The sequence below is a fragment of the Oxyura jamaicensis genome, chromosome 7, assembly GCF_011077185.1.
Source record: "Oxyura jamaicensis isolate SHBP4307 breed ruddy duck chromosome 7, BPBGC_Ojam_1.0, whole genome shotgun sequence".
Classification (NCBI taxonomy): Eukaryota; Metazoa; Chordata; class Aves; order Anseriformes; family Anatidae; genus Oxyura; species Oxyura jamaicensis.
Genome location: NC_048899.1, coordinates 5,042,410 through 5,064,758, shown reverse-complemented (window position 1 = coordinate 5,064,758; position 22,349 = coordinate 5,042,410). Strand labels below are relative to the sequence as shown.

At 37.2% G+C, this 22,349-nt stretch overlaps 1 protein-coding gene and 1 long non-coding RNA gene across 3 annotated transcripts in view; one reads left to right on the top strand and one right to left on the bottom strand.

Annotated features, from left to right (window-relative positions):
• Positions 1 to 8,877, top strand: part of LOC118170081 — a 56,014-nt gene extending 47,137 nt beyond the window's left edge. The window contains exon 7 of the long non-coding RNA XR_004752479.1: positions 8,755 to 8,877. This is a non-coding gene — a long non-coding RNA (uncharacterized LOC118170081). The remainder of the gene's footprint in view (positions 1 to 8,754) is intronic.
• CALCRL (calcitonin receptor like receptor) overlaps positions 1 to 22,349 on the bottom strand; it is a 60,209-nt gene that overhangs the window by 20,024 nt on the left and 17,836 nt on the right. For both annotated transcript variants that reach the window (XM_035332035.1, XM_035332034.1), the window contains exons 2-6: positions 6,174 to 6,273; positions 5,578 to 5,722; positions 4,228 to 4,338; positions 3,163 to 3,275; positions 152 to 243 (exon numbers count right to left, since the gene is read on the bottom strand). In XM_035332035.1, the coding sequence (XP_035187926.1) occupies positions 152 to 243; positions 3,163 to 3,275; positions 4,228 to 4,338; positions 5,578 to 5,722; positions 6,174 to 6,224 (512 nt within the window). In that variant the 5' untranslated portion in view covers positions 6,225 to 6,273. The remainder of the gene's footprint in view (positions 1 to 151; positions 244 to 3,162; positions 3,276 to 4,227; positions 4,339 to 5,577; positions 5,723 to 6,173; positions 6,274 to 22,349) is intronic.

Sequence of the window (22,349 nt, the reverse complement as noted above, 5' to 3'; positions counted from 1 at the left end):
TATTATATCATCATGTTCAATGCCAATCCAATATACTGATTTTTTTTCACCTTCTTGTTCTGTCTAATTTTCTGGGATATCTAGTGTTCTAAAAGTATTGAAACTATGATGCAATGACTAGTACTTAGTAAAGAATTTTACTAATACTTACTTAAAATAAAAGAATATGCCAAGAGAAATCAGAAGCGATGCAATTGAGAGACCATGTCCTATGATGGCCAAATAATACAAGTTCAGAGCCGTCTGCAATACAAGAACAAAATCAACCACTTGTGATGCATACACAACTATTATTAATAAGCACAAGCACATCTCTTCTACCTAAAAAATGATTATAACAGGATGAAGATAATAAAAACATTACTGATAATGATGAATCAAATCCAGAATCCTGCAAATCAACATCTTACTAAAATCTCTTTCTGTAGGGCACATAACAGATTGATTGAAGTTGCTATGACTTAGCAGTTTAAACATTAGTGGTTTTTTTTTTAGTTTTTTTTTTTTTTTTTTTTAAAAAAAAAACAAACAAAAAACAAACTATACACTATGTTTCTTCTGAGTATTTATATCAATCTGGTTATTTAGGCTGCCGTGTTGGGTGCTCTCCTGTCTGAGGCTTGACTCATCTTTTTATACATCTCTTAAGCAAAACATAATAGTGTGCTTTACATATAAATTTATTTATTTTTTGCTCATAATTTGCTCTATCATTTGAAAAATACTTCCTTCCAAGGAAGCTGTGATTGTGATATTGGAACATTAGCTTTCATTTCAAGAATGAAAAAAAATAGCGACTCAAAACCAGTAAGGACTGAATGCTATTATTCAATAAATCTACCATCAAATTCCAGTATTATGAAAAGCTAGGTGCACAGCAAAAATAAAAACGAACAACTGGTAAATATTTGGCATATACACATGTTAACATCAATTCTTTCTCTAGTAACAAAACTCTGCTTTCAATTATGGAATCTGTCTCTCAAAATCACTTATTTGGCATTAAATACAAAGTAACCATTTTGCACATAAGAAAATGAAGATCTTTGGGTTTAACCTTTTACTACCACAATAAAGTATAATTATCTACATTCTGTTAGGAAGAATAAGAGCACCCACGGGCTCATATACTCCACAGTCTGTGTCTCCTCTGAACCTGTAACTCCAATTTAAGCTCAGAATGGTTGCAGTCTGCTACATTTATATGGACTTTTCAAATCACATAAAGAGATTCAAGATAAAGCTTTAAGAAATGTTATTAGATGAGACAAGGGTACCTATTTGTAGAATAGTAAGAATTGTAGAATAGATCGAATTTTTCAAGTTATTATTTATTTAAATATGTAATAAGGGAGTTAAAGCAATGCAGTAGTTTAAGTGAAATTTTCATTAAAAATCTGGAATTGAAAAAACAAGTGCTACCCCTGAAACTGTAAAGACTGCCTATGTATGTATTTCTATGGAAGGTCCATATCACATCCCACATGGCAACCTCATTCAGTGACCAATTTAAGACAAAGCAGCATGTTTAAGATTTTGAGCATTTCTGCACAATTTAGAACTGGCCCTAAACAGTGGTACGCTAGGGACTACAGAGGGACTGTAGTGGTGTGCTAGGGACTACAATGACAATAAGAATTGAGCAATGGACAACAGCCACGTTTATTGTGCATTATCTAACCTGCCTGGAAAGAAGGCCACAAAGAAGCTCCTCACATTATTCATACAGGAAGACCTGGATTGATCTAATCCTCTCTGAATAACATTCTCTCAGTTTCTAGTCAAATATTAGCAAGAATCAATGAGTTGATATATCTCTACTAGCAGAATTAAACTGCCATGGACATACTCAATTAATTTGAGAAAAAGCAATGCAAAAGTGCTTTATCATCACCTTTTCTCAACATGGTTTCTTGGTAAATAACCTTAAACATTCTGACAGCAATGATGCAAGCAGTTAGGGTCCCTATTAGACTAGATGGAAGTATTCTTGATACAATCTACTGTTATTGTGCTTTTTTCCATGAGGCCTAAATTCACTCACAATCTATCCTTATATTTCTATTTTTGGGGCATTTATGGTGTCATTTTACTGATTCTTCCCATGACTGAATGTGTTTTATAAACATTATGAATACTACTAGTGGACATAGATAGAGGCTTTTTGCAGGGGTGGGGGATAGGAATATGCAATTGTATCCATTATACCCTCACATATCACAGATTATCTCAGAAAGCAGTTAGAGCTTTACCACATTTTTTTTGCTAAATTTGTCAATGGATGGGCATCCAAGCTAAACTACAGTCTATAAAGGTGCCATCTATATAGATACCCACATAAATAAGTGTGCACAATCTACCTTTGATACATAGGAAAAAAAAAAACTCACAAAGCATGTCTTTTCCATTTGTGTGGGCAGCTTAGTAATTCAAAAACTAAAAAAAAAAAATTGCTCTTGTGAGCCAGGACACAAGACATTCACAGGGAAAGGGCCACAAGGGAAAACAAACCCTAGCTAACACATCTTATCATTGACTAACCTTTGGCCTCCAAAAATCCTGTGGTCAATCCACTTAACTACAGCTTGCCTACACTTTTGTGAAACAGAAAATATTAGCTCTGCTTTTCATATTACGTTGGAAAACAAAACAAAATTTTAAAAAAATATTCTTCTTAATGCTGCCTGGAAGATGTAAAGTCCAAATAAAACTGTTTGTGGACCTGCTGAAAATCTGTCACTATGAGTTAATTGGTTAAACCCATGCACTCAGCAGGTCTTCCAGAGAAGTGCAAATATCCTGCAGTTCTGCTGAGCTTATACCCTATTTCAAAATTACAGAGCAAAATGTAACAGATGTTCTTTTAAGGATTACGTTTTGCTTACCAGTAGGGGACTGTGGATGCCATAGACAAGCACTAGTACTAGTTCACATTTAAAATACCCACAAATAAAAATGATAACATATTAATCACGCAATTAAAATCAGCTGTGAAAGTTTTTTTTTTTTTTTGAGTCTGCTTTGAACAATTCATCCTTTTTATTCAGCATGTTTTTTCTTTTTGCATTTTGATGCTACATTAACTCTGCTGCCTAATTTTTGAGATGTTAAATTTTTCAGACCAATTTCTTAACTGTTGACATGCATTTGTACATTTCCTACCTTCACTTTTTCATGCGTATAGATATTACACTGGGTGTAGTTTGTCCATGTCCTGTTGCTTTCTGGGTGTCTAAACCAGTTCCCACTTGGATCACAGATCTTCGTCACTTTTTCTACAGCCAAAGTAGTTGGAAAGAAAAACAACAGAAAAACAAGGAAAAACAAGACAAAAACACAACAGTCAGCACTGAAGTTCTGCTTCCTGATGCCTAGTATTTCATGAAAAAAGACTGGCAAGCAAATGACAGCTTTATTAATATGACTAGAGAGACACTGCTTGTTACTATGAATTCTGAGAAACTAGAGGCTATTGCTTTTGCTTGGCAAAGGCAACTGATGATGTGTTCTTCTTAAGAAAACAAATAGATTTTCCTCTTCCAATCCAGTTAAGTATCAAAATATATGAAACTGTTGCAGAACTACCAGATGAAGTGACAGGAATGGCTTCTTTAACATCTATGACATAAACTGATGTTTGACATCCTACCACTGTAAATTAGGATTGGACAGGCAGGAAAATATCAATAGAGAAACTGCTCAAGAGCCAGACTGGAAAATTTCCGGGACCATATAATGACTTCTATCTAATCAAATGAAGAGAGGCAACAAAAGACCTTGGGAAATACTAAATGCAGTAGAAGCAGACAAGAGTTGACATCTATGACATTTTCCACGTGCTCACAAATGCAAACTTAAGCTTACAGAAATAGGAAAAGATTCATTTGGAGAAAATTTTGTTGACTTCAACAGTTAAACTGAGGTAAAATAAATAAGGTTTCTGCTTATCTCTCAGAGGGAAAACCTCATCTCTACGAAGAAAGAACTGTCATCCAAATTCTATTTGTATTTCCTCATCTACAGAATCCTACTAAGGCACATTTCAAAACAAAGCAAAAATAACAACAACAAAACCGACTAACTCGCCAGTATTCTATGTGATAGAGGGAAAAGTGCAGATAATGGATTTGGAGTTAGTTAAATTCTAGTACATTAGTGACTTGAGTGGAGCAAAGAGTAGGCTTTTTATTAAACAACGTGTTGATGCAGAAGCCCATGCACACTTACCTGATGGATTGAAATCCTGAAAGTAGTCAGGACAACGCTGTACTGACACAGTTCCTGCAGCAACATCACTCCAGCACAACCAGCCATCCCATGTCCTGTTACAGTAAGGACCTACAAGCAAGTGGACACCCGATAATAATCTAACAACCCTCCTTTCACAAGTAAGATATCTTTTGAAAGATAAGTCTTTCAAAAGTAAGATACAGCACTGCATATGTTAAGTTTCTCACTTGCAGCAATGAGTTTTCTTCATAAAGAAAAAAAGCAAACAAAATTTAGCAACAGTTAATTATAACTTCATGTAATAGGAACAGCTTCTTACACATATACTTATTTGAACGTGTTTTAGAATACATCATCATTTACCTTTAAACAGTCTACATCTACAGTTTACAAACCTCGTCAGATTTAGAGCATGGAAGGGTCACATTCTTTGGGCAAAGCAAAATACATCAATTCAGACTGAATAATGCACATGAACAAAGAGCCTTAAGTTTGCAAAGACCATTTTACTGAATGTATTTACATTTTGGATGTACACCAAGCCTCTATATACGTGTTTATTAGCTCATTGAAAACACACTGGTATCCTAGAAGCCTAGAAGGGATGTCACAGAGTCCTTGTTCTGGAGCCCGTTTCAATGCCTCACTGCACTCACACAGATTTTTAATATCTACATGTAGGCATGCAGAATGACTGACCTACAGATTTGAAAATATTTTTGCATCTTCCTTCAGTTTTCTATTCAAGATGTAATAACATCTTCTCCCTGCCCCCTAAACTATCTCAAAGGATGCGTATTTCAAACATCACATAGTTCCCCTTCTGCTTATCTAGAGATTTTCCCACTTGTCCAGATCCTTTTAAACTCGTGGTGCCCTGGGCTGGATATAAACTTACACTGCCATACTTGTATCTGTTTCTGACCTCCAGACATAGCTTTTCTCCAAAGAAACATTTCAGAAGAGAAAAATACTCTGTGTATTTATCTCTTCCCTCCCCCCCCCCCCCAACCATTCAATGCTTTCAGAAGTGATACAGTTGGAAATGATCGCCATTTTTTAATCTGGATATCTGTTTAAATGATCATTTTCTAATGCCATCAGAAATAAAAGTTGTGTGTTATTTACGATATAGTGGATGTAGTTCAATGGGCATTACATACACTGTAAGACACAGTATTACTGTGAATTCCAAAATGATGTTGCTAAAATATGGTATGAATAGAACCTGAAAAAAAATGTTACCAATTTAAGCAATGACTAATATAACAAAAGGATCCTGGATTACTTTAGTTATATCTATTAACCACCTCCCTCTGGAAAACCTTATGAGAAAATAAACTCTACCTTCTTTCCTATGAATGGGATCTTGCATAATTTTCTGGTAGCATTCATACTGTGCTGTCATAATTTTATTCCGTGTAACACTCAGTTGAGCGAAGTCATCTGTCATATTCTGATGCCCCTCAGCTGGTATGGCAGTGGCAAAAAACTAGGAAGAATAAGACTTATTTTTAAAAAGTCACTTTTAAATGTATTTTTAATGAATTTGGATCTACTACTCACATAAAAACTGATAAAAGTTTCTTTAACTTCAACCACTTTAAATATTATATTTTGAATATTATTTTACTGGAGGAAAGTGATCTTAAATCTTACTACTGATGATCTGATTTTGTAGTTTTCTGGCTGATGTAGGCATGTCAACAGTTACCATAAACACCTCTGCTAGAAAAAGATATGCTGGGTTCAACAGAGGTAATTACTGTTTGTTAGCATAGGAAATAAATGGAGGATATAAGGCAGTAAAGATCCTACTTTGTGGAAACTGTATTTGAACTTATTAGCTTTTAGAAAATAGCAATCTCTCTGGTGTTCTGAACACACTTGGATTACACACCAACTGGAATTCATTTTTTTTTTTAAAAAAAGATAAAACTCACCATAGTAACCAAGAGGAAGAACAGCAAAAATGTTATCCAGTTTTTTGTCATTTCTGTATCTGGTGCAGCGTATTTTATGTTGCAATCAAATGAACTCAAACTGCAATGTAAAAAACAGGAAAAAAAATAGTAAATGACAAATGCCAGAACTGATAAGAGACTTGATATTTTCTTTCTGAATTAGAACAAATCAATGGAAATCCACTGAATTTTATTCTCACACGGTGCCATGTGATATACATGGAGATGTACAACATGATGTGAAGAAAATGCCCTCAGTTCACCAGTAGCAAATTCCAGCAGCCAGGTTTTTGCTGCACCAACACCTCCACCTCTCACAGGGGAGGCAGGAAGAGGCAGCCATTGCCTCAGCTGACTCCACTTCTCTGGAGGATTTGTCCCAGTTGGGAAGCTGGTACCCACTCTGACAAATATGTGGCAATTAACAGCTTTCAAAGGCCAAGATCTGAGTTGGCTCCTTGACATCTCTGCTTCAGGCAACTACACCATGCTGCAGTTCGGTTTACTCTAAATCAGACTTAAATTTCCACACACACACACACACACACACACACACACACACAATTATTTCCTATTCTCTTCATACCAGCTGATTTTTTTTTAAAAAATTGCCATTTCTGGAAGAACAGATCTAGTAGGTAGCTGCTTTAACTGAAAGTCACAACCTTGTAAGAATAAAAAAGGCAACGTAAGAGATAGTTGTTAGCTGTAAAATAATTTCTGTATATGCAGTAGCTGTAAAATACATAGATAACAGAATGATTCAGGAAAGCTGTAATTATCTGACAGTACAAACTATTCTAGAATTTGATTCTTGAAGTGCACAATGCACCTAAAGCCAAAAATATACAAAATGATTTCTTAAGCACCTTGACCACCTGCTTTGCAATAGAATGAGTAATAGAAGAATAGAATTCTGAGTAATAGCACGAACAGCGTTTTGTAGGCTATACACACCACAAAATATGAGATCACTGTTGTTTATTGTAAAACTTGGTGAAAAATACAAGAAGCCTGTTGTAAAATCAATTACTGTTGTACCTGTTTAACCCAGAGTAAAAGTGTATCACTAATCTTTCTCTATTTTTACCGCTGGCATGCAATCCTCTAACGCTGATTGCTGGAAATTGCTCAGGTAATTCAGCAGGGCGCTGAAATTCAAATATGCTGTTCTGAAGGTTCTTAAAACACTAAACACCAAACCAACTGACATACATGAAATATATTCACAACGCACTCTAATAATTCTTCAGAAAATCCATATCTGATGAGAACTACAGTGAATTGATTATTGCAAAAATCACTATCTGACACATACAGAATGGCAGTGTATGTATGTATCCAGTGGTTTTGTAGACATTTCCTATCAAGTATTCCAGTATCCAACATTAAATTCTTAATTTTTCCCAGGAGATAAAAGATTAAGTCAAGTCTATAATTCACTCAATGCTTTCCACCCAGTCCACACAGTTACTAACTGCAAAGCCAAAAACTTATACATAGACAAAAAAAATCCTCTTCCCGAACATCACTACTTTTGGATTTAATTACAAAATGCAGGGTGAAGGTCATTCAGATGCCTATTTGGACTTCAGCAAACCATTTCTTGCATCATCAGATGAATTCATTCACTCAAAATCTATTCCAGTTGGTTTGGACAAGAACTCGTACAGGAAGATAAAACACTTTCTTAGGAATGGCCAGCAGTATGCTCAGTTCATTGACTGAGGTAGCAAGCCAGCACTCCTGAGAAAGGAAGGCTGCTTTTATTAATCATCTGTTCTGATGAGCTGAAAACCAAACACAATTCTTGGAGTGTTCTCTGCCTCTCCCAGCTGGGAAGTAGGAGATGCACAAGGCAAGGAAATTAACAGTAAATGAGAGACGTTGTCAGGTTTCTTTACACAATAATGCTTCCCCAGTTGTTGTTCTGTTATTAAACTTCTTTGACAACTCTACTGCAGGGATAAGAGGACATCTTTATTGGACCGTGATTAATTTGAGTGTAATGAAAGTTAACTTGATGGAAAAGATGGTAGAGGCTTATTCAGAATCCCCCAGTGCCACTCAGACCGTGGGGATCTGAACAAAGGCCATCAGGATTGTGATTTACATGATAGGTGTGTTGAAGGAAACTGTAAACCGGTGGGGACACACTAGGACAGTTCTGCCTTACTGATTTTTCCAGTAAAACACAATGTCGGTGGGAAGAGAATGGCGAATCTCAATAGCAAATCAGATCTTCAAAATCTCATTTTTGTTTTTAGCATGTGCTGTACTGAACACCGAGACAGCTGAAAAACAACAAAGAACAACCAAAGACAAAAACAAAACCACAACTCAGCAACCCCGAACTGCCTGCTTTTTGTCTTGATTGCATTCTCCATTGCCCAAATTAATGATACTCCACAGGCCCATGCAATGTTTCTCACTGATAGCAGTGACATCTACTGAAGAAGAATGAATTCAAAAGGAACTGCAAGCTGAACTTAGCCAAAAAAAGTCACTGGTGTAGTTTTACCAGATGTTCACATTTCTCTTCCTCCAGCTTTCTCTACAGAGCCATCCATCCTGCCTCATCAGCTGTTTCTACTTTTAACCTTTTCCCATCCTCCCAAGAATAAATGTCGCCCTTGCTGAGCTCCAGACACTTCCCATTTCAATGACAAACCAAAAGGGTAAAAAAATAAAAAGGGGAAAAATACTGTTTTGAGCTTCAGTCACTTGACCACGTTTAATGCATCAAGAAAAACCTCAGGCTTCTACCTAGAGCAGTTACCCTTAAACTTGAAGTCAGAGTGCAGCTCCGTATGGGCGGCATGGGAGGGAGAGCCTACCTATACTTACATCATTGCAGGTACCTTCATTCACATGCACAAATGTATTTCACTAATTGTCTGGTCATCTCTGATTCACCCAAGAAAAGAAAACATTCTCAATAGAAATCACATTAGCTCGTAGCAACGTTATAATCTTGCAACACTGAGGCTGAACGTGCACATATAGATGTATATCCTTCCTCTCTGGCTTAAAGCAGGGATCAAAATGGCTGTTTTCTTAAAAAAAAAAAACACAAAAAACTCTTCACCCTCTTCCTGTTATTCTAGCACTCTGATTTTGTCTGGTTGGACTCCCTCTTAGATACAGGCTATTTTGATGCAGGCTATTTTGTTATTTCTCTCTCTCTCTTTTTTTTTTTTTTTTTTTTTTTTCAGAGAGGGGCATGTGATTCAAAGCATTTCAAACCCCAGGCAAGGTTTGGTTGTTTCAGTCCAAGGTACAGGCAAAAAGACAAGTTGTAAAATGCCCAACCCCTTCCAAACACCCTTGATTTGAATTGCCTTACACTGTTAGAAATATCCAGTGGTCTCCAATGGAACTAGAGTCATTTGCACCTCCATTTACATAAATCTTGAGAGAACAACTGCCCATTAAGGGACATATTCTCAAGAATAAGGGCTTCTGCTCACCAAATTCATTTAGTTCTGGAAGTGGACTCCACTGTGTAAGTCTCCACACTTACACAGAGAGCAATCCAGGGCAATTTGGAAATCTCCCTAATCAGGTAAAATGCTCTTCTGATTTCTGAGGGAATAACTTCTGCCAAGATTTGGATCAAACTGCTCTGATGGTATCACAAAACATCTCACAGCTGTGTGTGGGAATTTCTCTATCCTCCTAATAATTATGGGGTTAATAAGGCCCAAGACTAGTAGTTACAGAACAAATCTACCAAACTCTGAGTAACAGGGTTTCATGACATTAGAATTCCCTGCTCACCACCACTTTGAACTAAGACCCAGTATCACCACTTGCAGACTCCTAAAACCAGTGAGACAGGAGACGAAAAGAGTGTGATCTTCCCTGACATGACTTTACAGGACAGAAGCATTAGTTCTTCACAGCTTCCAAGAAACCTCACTGCATAAAAAACAACAAAAAAATGCTCCTCATACCATTTTCAGCTCCTTAGGAGTACTAGAATAGATCGCTGTGTGTACCACTGACTGGTAGCAAGCAGCAGCATCAAGATAGAACAGTGCAAAGAGCTTGCCTGAGAAATGCAAAGGGATAAACTGAGATCTTCTCCTGCACTGCAGAAGAAAGATACTTACACTGCTCTTGAAGACCTCCACAAGTGAACCAGTAATTATGAAAAGGTGCAATATTCATATCACCACCGTGAAAAATATGATAGGAAATAAACCAAAAGTACCACATGCCCAGTTTCTTTCAATATTTCATTCTCCAAACTCACAGCACTGATCACGCGCACGGAGATATTACCTAAAATGCTGTATTCGTTGTTCTGCACACAAATTTTCTTTCTTCCTTCAACCTTTCTTTCTAGTAGATTTGCCCATGGAGCAGCTGTGGCACAACAGTATTTACTCTCTTCTTGGGGATTATAAGTTAAACTAAATGGAGAAGAAACAGAGGGGCACCTCATTTTTATTGTTTTATTATCTTAGACCAACTTCATCATGCATTAAGTGGTAGTTTAGCTCAGTATGAGAAAATACTGGCTGCTTATTTCCTAGGCCATGTTATGCGTGTTTCAAGATCTCCTGCTTACTGCAAGTAGAAAATTAGGTCTAATTCCCAAAGATGTTTCACATCATTTATTCTATTAGCATGCAGATTGTTTGTTCATTTGTTTTTCCATCACTCTAGTAGCTTGCCAGAGGCCTTGCAGAGATTGCAGAACCATCTGTAGATAAGATTACATGGATTAAATTACTTCTGTGTACTTTTTCCCATTAATAGCTTTTGGCTACCATTCAGCTAAGTTTTCTCTCCTACATCCAACGGACACTACTAGCAGTTATTGACAACACTCTTGGCCATTTCTAATAATACCTAAAATCATAAGAACCAATCATAAAGGGATGGCGGTGTTATTTTTTTGGTGTGGTGGAAAGACATGACTCACTATTTTGTAACACTTTTCCTCCTCTGTTCAGTTCAGAGCTTTGGGTGACATTTTAAATTATCTGGAGAAGAAACACAAGCTATTGAGGTCCAGTTAAGAAATCAACCCAACCCAACCAATAATCACCACAAAAATAAATAAATAAATAAATAAATGAAATTATTCCACCTCAACAAAACCCTCAGAATAAGGGATTGGAGGAGAAATCCTCCACAAGGTTCTTCCCCTGGAATATTCAGCAATTTCTGCCTTGGGGCAATATTACTCCTGTCTACGTAGCAGAGAAATACAAAGACATTTCCTCCTTGCTCTTAACATTGATAGGTCTTCTCTTGGCCTCTGTACTTTCCATGCCTTTTCTCTAAATTACGAAGGCTCTACCTTCCCCTTTCAAATATGTTGAACTTTCTGTTGACTTAAGAACATACACAGCCAGCAGTATGAAATGCTGCAATTGCACGTGGAAGACAGACAACAACTCAAATGAGGATTAATAGAGTTACAATTTAGCAGTATCATTAACAAGATATTTAATTGTGTCAAATAAATGCATATATGAATGTTAGAAATACCAAAGCAAAGTAATATTATCTAAGATAAGCAAGAGACACAGAACTCCACAGTTCCAAAATCATTTCACAAAGTTTTCTTGGTTCTTAAATATTTTCTGCCAATAGTACTGATTATTTTATCTTCTAAATATAAACCTCTATCAGAGTTCAACAGCACAATATAATGTAACTGCCTTATTTCTAGCCTAAAAGGAGATAGCAAGAGCTGTCAGTTAACATAAAACAACCTTTACTGTAGAAATCAGTTCCCCAGTACCACTTTTCTTTACATATTTTATCAAAATATAACGAATAACTCAGGATAATATTTCCCCCATTAGTTACATTTTAAAATGATAGGGTTTCTCTTGGTTGGTTTTTGTTTTACAGTTCCTGTCTTACACAGTAATACTAGCACCCCAAAAGCTTTCCTTCTTGAGTTGTTAAATAAAAACAATGAAAATTTGGGTAAATAAATGTTTAGCAACAGACTGACACTGAGGTTCTACAGCCTATTCTCTGGGATCCAGCTCTGATTTCCAACATTTTATAGTTACTAGTGCCTTCAGATTTTTCTGTGAGTGCTATTTGTCTATCACTCTGTTGAAGAACTTGTTGTGCTCACTTCACAAGCTTAACCCTTTTCACCCCATAGCCCAAACGCAAACTGTGCCTTGATTTCTAAAGTCCTTCAACATAGCTATGTATGCTACTAGGCATAATTCACATTTTGTTCAGTGTTCTCCATCCATGATGTTTAAATCCTTTAGCATTCATACAAGTGTGAAGAAACTTAGAAAGACGGTTGCTCCGTTGAATAAAGTTATCTGTAAAATGCTAGAGTGGTCAGTATCAAACACCGTAGGAAAGATTATTATTAGAAATGAGGATGAAAAGAGAATAATGACAGATTAAATTCCAAGAGCTGATTGATTAGGATGATTAGTAGTGGCACTTGGTGGTACTTTTTATTTATTTATTTTTTCTCTACTAGAGTAATTTGCTGGTATATTATTTTTAAAACTTCATTTAAAATATATTCAGTAAGCTTTCTTAAGATTTCTCTTCCTCCAAAGCAATTGCTGTGTTGTGACAAGGATGTGACAATTAACATGTTAGTTTTAATAGAAGGGGATTGCTCATGACATTTTCTCTTTTCCATGGATCTAATAATATCAAAAAGCTGGAGAGCTCCCACAGTCGTCTTATTAGGTATATTTGAATGCCTCATTACTCTCTTGCCACTTGCCAATCTGTATTTTCTCCTGTGTTCAACAACAAAAAATAAAAACCTAATTGAAGCTGCAGAAAGATATTCACAGACACATGCAGCAAAACCTCATTTGCTGCACCCCAGAATTCACAGGTACGTGTTACTAACGTGACCCCAAACCCAGTCAATTACACAGTAGAGCCAACATCATGAGGATGTCACTGGAGTTACTGAATCTTCCTGCCCAGGCCCAAATTCTATGAAAATCAGAGAATGTCATAGGCTAACTCAAACTGGAAGGGACCCACGGGGATCACCGAGTCTAAGTCCTGTCACTGCACTCCAGCTGCATATTCAAATAGAGAAGCCATAAAGTTTTCAGCAGAGGCCTTCATCAAGCATTTTGTTCCAAAGGCTCCCTCTCTCTTCCTGTCTCCCTCTACAGCTCCTTCTGGCATGAATATGGCAAGGATTTGGACCAGGGAACACCAACACTCATACTGCTGCTATAGAGAGGCCAAGTTTCCGCAGTTATTTCAGAGTGCGGGCACAGCCCTTAGCTGAGGGCATACAGAGACTAAGGACGTTTTTCTGCGACCATCAGAACTGTGAACCTTAACCATGTGTGCCAAACAGAAAGTTTCCCACCTTGCTTTCCTCTCAGCTTGTGCCTGCTGACATGAACAACAAAAGAGTAACCCATAAACATCCCATGTGGTTCAGCAGCAGTGCAAGTGGGAAGGGCATACTAAGGGCTCCTAAGATTTTTCCACCTCCAAACAAAATCAGCGAATTAAACCACCGGCAGCATGAATTCATGACTTCTTCAAATAGACCTTAAAACACTTGTATAAAAACCCTTGCTCAGATGTTTAAAGTTCTTTTTTGCCAGATGCTGCTTGTTGAAGAGTGCAGAGCGAACTGCTGCTCTGTGCATGTCTTGCAGTCACTATTTTTATTTGAATGACTCTGCTCAATGCTGCTTACCAAGTAATGACCCGAAAGGGAACCACAGGTTTCTTTGTGAAAATAATTACAGCATGAAGTCATCCTCTCAACTGGCCCCCTTTAGAAAGTTTTCTGTGTGTGTGTCTTACTTCTTCATTGAAACATGCTAATTTTACAGGAACAATATTTCTACAGTTCAAAGAACTTTCTCAAGGTGAGAACAAGGCAATGGGAATGGGAGAATGGGTTAACCAAAGTGCATCACAACTTCTGTTTGTCCCAACCTTACTGCTCAGGCTTTTTCTCACTGGCCCCAACCCAACTTGGCAATTAATTGTGTTCATGTGAAACTCACAGGTTTTAAACCAGAGTTCTTCCTAGATTCACATTTAGAAATGTGAATATTTACATATAAATATACACAAAAACACTCTCATTCAGTTCTAAATATACTTTGATAATGTTTTCCAAGATGATTTTTTATGAAATTACTAATTTTTAGGTGGACCGTGCCACTCCAACAACTCAGAGCAGGATGGAGAAGTAGCAGGTGGCCAGGAAAGGGAACTGCTTATGCCAGCATAAACACAGGGCTGCTGCAACCACTGCACCAGGACCGGTGTCCTAACTTTGGGTTCACCTCTGGTCAGTCACTCGAACAGAAATGACAAAGCAAACAGAGGTAAACTCTCAACGGAAACGTCTGAAGCACTATGGTCTTCTGATTTTGTGTTGAATTTCTTTTTTTTTTTTTTTTTTAAAATAAAAACATCAACAACCCTTCAAAACAAATAAACAAACAAAAAATAATATGAAGAACTAAAATATCCCCAAAGTATTCATCTTTTCACCAGTAATAATTGGTCTCACTGGAAATGAACTTTCAGATGGAAGTTCATACCAAACACTGGCATTTTCTCTCACAGGCTATTTCTGACGCATTTACTATACCAAAAAAAGTTCAGGCAAATTTATAGCAATTTTAGAAAAATTCAGCTTGGCATACATATTCAAAACAAAATGAACAACCAGCTACTTCAAAGCCTTTACCAGGTCAGCCTAAGTCACCACAGTTCAGAACATTTCCTCTTAAATTTAAAATTTCACATGCCAGAAGTCAGAAGTGCAAGATCTGGTATATTTCAGCCTTTGAATATTAGACATTACAAGTTATATTATGTTAAATTATCAAAACTATTAATCTGTCCTGTAGCAAAAGCCAAGAACAAGCAGCAGCCAAAAACAACCTTTTGAATTCTAGTGGTCTGAAGCCTGTCTCCTTTCCTTTTTAATTACCTACAGTTATTTCCTATCTTTATTATTATTATTTTTTTTTCCCCTCCTCTCTTGTATTCCTCAAATGGCATTTGATCAACAAATAAACTGGACTCATACAGAGCGTGTTAGCCAGAAAGAAGATTGCAAGACTCAAAAATGTTAAAAAACGTTAATCCCAATAATATGGAAAGAAATTAGCTTCCACATATTTTTTAGAAGTTTATAGCAGTGAATAATGGTTCCTAGTTGCATTGCGTATCCATATAAGCAGGGTCTTCAGACCTGCACTGGTATTAGCCTTGACTTCTAAAATCAAGGCCTATGATTTTAGAGAAGAGCCAGGGCTTGCAAATGACAGAAAAGAATGGAGGTGCATACTCAAAGGACAGATTAAGAACACAGCAATGTCAAAGCTTTTAACTTTACATCTATAACCACAGCTTTTGGTCTTTTTCCTTCTCTCTCTCTCCACATTCTCCTCTCAGACCAGCTGCAGAAATCACCTTAACATAGCCATAAAGCAGAAAGAGCAAAAAAGCTTTTTTTTAAACACCATACACACAATTCCTTCAAGTGAAGGCATGTACCAAGATACTGCTATAGCCAATTATAATTTACAGGTAATTTTCCACCAATCTGTATTAACATTAGTGTTGACAAAGAGACAATATCACCCACCAGTCATTCAGAGTCTTCTAAATGGGAATTCCCTTCAGCTTCATCCACACCCTACCACACCCAGAGGAATATTCACATAAGCACAACTCTGACATGGATTCAAGCTTCTCAGAGTAAAGAAACACTTGTTTTGCTAGAGTCACTGTTAGTTTAGAAAGTTTAGAATTGAATTACAGGATCATAGTAATTAACTAATCACCTTAACAAAATGAGAACTGAGATCCTTTAAACTGCTACCAAGTGACTACATTAACTTCTCTTATGGTATTTACCCAATGTATTCTCCATTCCAATTTGAAAGCGCACGTGGAGAACATAGAACAACTGGTGGCAGTGTAAATTTGAGTCTCAGAAGTTTTCAATCCCCCACATATTAGTGATGACCATCTGGACAACTAGAGTCAAATTCAGTCAACCAGAACATATTTTACATGGTTATCTTGATCAATTATTTTTGACACTGTGCATTTAGTTTTATATGTGTAATTTCTCTTTTTCATGAGGCCAGTGTATCAGTCTGAATATGGACAGTAGAAATTATCTTTACCACTGACTGAAATAATGTTTGTGTCTTTTCTGAAATACCACTTAGATTTCTTCCACCTGAAAGGGTATACAGCAGTCCTTACCTGGAAGAACTAAGACACTAGCCCTTTTTGAATTTTCATATTCGTCCATCAACTTTCCTGTACAGAGCCCTAGTTCTTCCTTTGAAATACCAGAGATTAACAACTGCTGGAATCTGAAAAATTAACTGGATGGAAAATTAACTGGATGAAAAATTAACTGGCCTTAGATTTGAGTTGACATCCTATTATGTTTTCGTGCTGTTAACAGAAAGGTGATGCTGTGCCACTGAAAAATGCTACTTGTAGAGATTATGCTGCTGGGAAAGATGTTAGAAGTTTGAAATAGCAAAAGCAGTTGGCGTGTCATCTAACAATTTAGCTGGCATGCAGTCTGTAAGCCACATGCATATTTGATGGTCAAGCATTGCACTAATTCACCTCCTCTGACTAAGAACTGCAAGGAAGGATGACCATTAATAGGAGTCCAGTATTAGTTCCATGGGCACGAAGCTTTGCATATTTTGTTCCTTTTTTTTTTTTTTTTTCCTTCTGCGCATTCCATCTGTTTCACATAGCTGGATAGTAACGCTGCGGCAGCATGAAATGTATCACTGCACATTATCACATAAAATCCTCTGCTCTTTGTGAAGCACAGATTTTACAGACAGTGCCAGCTGCAATCTGTAGGAAGCAGTCTGAATGTTTCCATGAATTCAGTTAAAGATCATATGCTCAGGGTGTGGCCGTGGGAAAGACTAGTGTATCTTACACACAGTCCCTACAGTCCAATTAGTGTTCCTTTAATTACAAACAGACTTTTCCATATCCTTTTGCACTATTCCACCCTGACTTACCTGAACATGAACCAAAGAAAAAACAAAAACAAAACAAAAAAACACAAACACTAAGAACATTAAAATATTACATAAATTGGACACAATATCACAGTCTTGATTAATTTGAGTCTCACTCATACAAGGTATTTCTTGAGGATGAAACATCCAATAAGTTCCAATAAAGTTCCAATAAAACCTTACAAACACTATAGCTATTCATACACAGCTATTCTGGTCATAAATTATACATAAATGTTATTTATATGCCATTTACACACTTAAGCACATTGTCTCCCCTTCAAATGTAAAAATAATAACAACAATATAAAGGCAGAAACACGTCATGGAAATCTCAATTAAAGCTTGTCAAAACTGCAAGCAACTGAAAATCTCCATTGCGAGCATGGAAAATATTAGGTGGCTTTAATATAGGTGTGCATATTTTCTGCAAACTCACATCCTGCATTTATTTGCCTAGAGAAGAAAAAAGAATTCTACAAAATCTACAAAATTCTGATACTGATTTCACTGTCCCCCATTAAAAATAAATAAATAAATAAATCCTGGTGCAAATAAAACACGTGGAATTCTATGGGAAGCATCTATTAAAGTTAAGACACATTCAATTCTACAGGCCAGTTCTTGCCATTGCTCTGCCAGTGTCTCAGATGCCATTGCAGGACTCACATTCATTAAATTTACTTACTGGCTTTATTAGCAAAGTTTGGACTTCAGACTTGAAGGCATTACTTAATATTTCCCAGACCGAGGTACCAGAAGTCATTATGAAAAAACAATCTTTGCTTACATTTTTCCATTCCTTCCTGCACCTTTCAACATAATAAGACACCTTAAAAGGCTCATCCATTTCATGCTCTTGCATTTTATGCAGAGGATCTGAACTTACACCCCACAACTCATCCCTCTCAAAGCTGTATATATGTTTTTCCCTGTTCCAAAGGGCGTGCAAAACTTCTAATTCCTTTTCCTGAGAAATTTTGTTCACAGCTGCTTGCTTGGCAGGGATTTGGGGGGGGGGGGGGGGGGGAGGGGGGAGACAATTTTCCAAGCAATGGGGAAAAACAGTACAAAACTTTCAACATCAATGGCCTTGACATTGCTGGAGCCAACGGAAACAACATCACCCAACTGATTCCATGCAAAGGAACCATTCAGAAACAAACAAAAAGTCTCCTGCATTTATTTGCAAGCTTGGTAAAATGCAGATTATTTCTCCTGCATTGGCTTCCCCTTGCTGTTGATAGAGCAGGATATTTGCTGAAACCCGGCAGGTATTGAATATGATATTATGAATTAATCAGCAAAGAGAAAACACTGTTCTCTTCTGAAGCTCTAAGAGCAGCTTTTTCTTCCAAGGAAGTTATCAAGTGCTTTATTGGTGACACAGATAATTGGGCCAAAGACAGACACAATTTTTTTGTACTAATTCTTAACTAGATGCAAGTGTTATTGGCCAGTGTGTTACTGAAGAGGTGTACATTTTGCTGATACTGCAAGTATTTTTACAGAAATAAAAAGGCTTGACTATTGCTACATGTCTATAGCATATAAAGAACAAAATATTTCATGAGCTCATTTCTCACTTCCCTAACATCTCCAGGCTTCTCAAATGAAATCAGAACTTGCAGGAGTAACCTTTTTGTTCTGTTCCTCCTTGCTCTCTCACCCTTCCCCACCCTCCCATATCCTAGTAAATTTTATAACTGCTCCGTGATAGCCTAATGCAGACAAATAAACCAGCCAACTTCTTTAAAGAAGTTAAAAGCTGTTAGCAGCTGTTGTTACCCAGCTAGTCTCTCACATTTCATAAAACCATATTCTTAACTTTCTTTTGCAACACGCCCAACCTTTACTGACTGTACAGCTAAGGAGTGGCTGCACATCATTCCAAATCTAGTGGCATTTTAATGATGGCATTAATTATTCTGGACACCATATAAATTTTTATAGAGGAGTAAACAAACTACTTTTTGCTTTGTCTAAGCAAAGCATAAGATGGATTAGATAGACTTTGATCAAGAGCAACACTGACAAGTTTAGCTGCATTAGGCTTGTCCTATTACGCATATTTGTTCTCTGGCTGCTTTTACCAGACAACTTCTAACTTTGAAGTCAGTATTGATCTGTCTCATTACACCATATTAGAAGGCTATGGAGAAGAGAGATAAACATTTGGTAAGTGATTTTAAGAAACTGAGAACTTCACGTCTGAAGTGGCCATCACCCAGAGATCTGAACTCTGAACCCTACTTGGCTGGTCATCGTTAAGCATCAGGCATTACAAGGAGGATGGCCCCAAAACATCTGTTGAAAATCAGACTACCAAACTTATGGGAAAATTTAACTAATCCAAAAGTGGGAGCCAAATCAGCTACTGAACTGTATAGTGCTACTGAATGTAGAATGATTACAGTACAAAAAAAGTGGCTTCAGTTCTAAAAACAACAAATTAAAAACCTTCACAGCATGTAGTTTTTCCTTTGAGGTCACAGAGAGGCACCAAGAGAGAATATAAAGGGCAGATGAGAGTAAGGGAATTAAAAATACTAATCCTAAATCAGTTGCTAACTTCAGGAGTTCTGTGAAGGAATGGCGAAGGAGCATCTGGCTTGTAATGACATAACTAATGTGCGAGGTATTTTAGGCAGTTAATGTCTGACAGACAGCCCTGGGAATCTCTGCGTCTTTCATCTGCTAACACATATTTAATTTTTATTCTCTGTTGGAGAGAGTAGCAGTGAGAAGCAGAGTGTTTAGAATCAGTCTACAGAAAATGTGTTCAGGCCGTGCTTTGGACATTATTACCTCTGGTATCACTACAGACACTTCAGATGCTGAGTTTAAAGGAACACCTCCCAGAAGGGATTCCCAGCATTAAGTCATTTGAGTGAGAAAATCTATCTTAAATGTTCTCTCTGCACCTAAGAGACATGAAGCAGGTTTCCTGTACAGTGAAGGTACAGTCATTACCTAAGGTGACCTCCTGTCCCAGCTCCACCTCTTTCTCATTTCTTGCAACGCGTGCTAAACACTCGCCCTACAGACTGAATTGCATACGATAGCGTTGTATATAAACTACTGAACTACTACACTACTACTAAACTACACTACACTAAACTACTACATTTCCTGGTTCAAAATGTGAAAAATATTACAATGGAAACCAGAATATAACTTACATTAAAATACTATGCATAATATATGCAAGAGGTAGATAACCATGCTACACCACCAAAGATTCATGAACTATTCAGGAATCTGATAATTATCATTACTGAATATCAATTTAAAAAGCTACAGACAAGTTTTAAGATTTGATTTAGATTTTGAAGCACCCTCCGAAATGAACAGTAATCCTGAAAAACTTTACCCTCTTTTTGGTAGGGGAAATTTATTCATAATTGTCCTAATACACCACGGATTTCTCAAATCTCTGCACTTAAATCAAAACAATAGAACTGAAAGGGTGTTAACTTCAGAAGCTAATTATAACTTTTAAAATACCAACACCATTAACAATTTTACTGTCCAAACAATCCCTCTGGGACATTGACAACACGTGCTAGTACCGTGGAAACAAACCTGCCTAGCTATTCATGATAATCTGCCCTTTTTAATTGAACTTTTACAAAAGGAAAAAGTGAACACCGTATACAAATACTGCAGTGAGCGCAAAAGTATTACAAATCAAACAATTGGCCCTCATTTTTTCTACAAATTGCTAGTATCATAATCAGTCCCTAGTATTGACTCCACTTACATCAAGGTTACAATCTGCAAGCACACAGGTGTAGCTACGTACATGCTGCATCTTGCTGACCACTACTCATCACATGTATGTATAATGAGAGAGATCAAGCCTGGAGACTGGGTTCACTTGCCTACCCATAGGCTCCTAGGTCCCTCTGAGATGACCCGAGCGTAAAGAGATGGTTGCCAAAGCTTTCCCCAGTGTCTCTGGAGTATCCTGCATGTAACCACTGCCTGGTTTGCCTCCAGGCAGTAGTAGGTGCCTGAGTACTGGGCAGTCACTTCCCACCCCAAATACCTAACACCAGAAATTCTTCCCATGTTACCAGCTTCCCTGTTACCAGCTTCCCTAAGAACTGCTTAGCTGAAAGGGAGGAAAAACAAAAACACAACCAAAACCACACTGAGATTTGGAAGAAGCATAAAAAATGAAAATACACAGCATGTTTGCATTTTGGGTTTCCTAGCAGTTTTGCTAAAGTCATTATGACATGTTCGGAGCAAAATCAAACAACCCAAAAACAAAGGTCATGTGAAAAGGCAGGGAGGGTCACACTTAAAAGCTGGATCACCTCCAGGGAGTGCAAAGAAGGGGCAAATCAGTAAGCAAAATTTTCAGAAAAACCTCAACAAGGGCCAGAAATGCCTTATGAAAATTTTGGGTGAGATTCCAACAAAAAGGTGGAATATCATCACGGCATGGTTGTAAGAAACATGAAGACAGCTGAAGAAACATGGGAAACAACTTGTGCAGATTTCCAGCAACTGTAATCTATCAAAACAATCACTAGGGTAGATGAGTTCCGTAGGCTGTGTTTAATTTATCCTGTTGATATAGACTTTTTAAAAATTATTATTATTATTTAAAAATAACACCATATACCAGAAACACTGACAAATGCAGAAATATGGAGACACTTTTGCAGGAAACAGCTCCTCCCACAGTTTAAGTGACCAAATTCAAGCGGTCTTGAAGTACAGAGAGGAGGTGGAGGAAAGGACGGCATCCTTTTGCAGCAATGATTAGTTTTACTGCAGTACCATAATCTGTTGATTAGCAGCTTGCTTCTGGTATTGCAAATGCCACTGCTGGGCTTTGCCAAACCATCATAAGATGGCAGCTCTGAAGGTATTATCTTATAAAAGCTGTAGACCAGCACCCTTCTCTATTTCCTAAAAGAGCTCAACAGAAATAGTTTTTTTGTGGAGACAATATTTGATGAAGAAATATATACTCAAGGAGAAGTGGCATACATTGCTGCAATAAGACCAGGCTGGAAATCCAGTTAGTCCCCTGAACAATTTGGAAATTCCCTCAGATAAAATATTTTCACCACAGAAAGGTCTAAGTAGATCTAGCATTAAGGGGGAGAGGGGA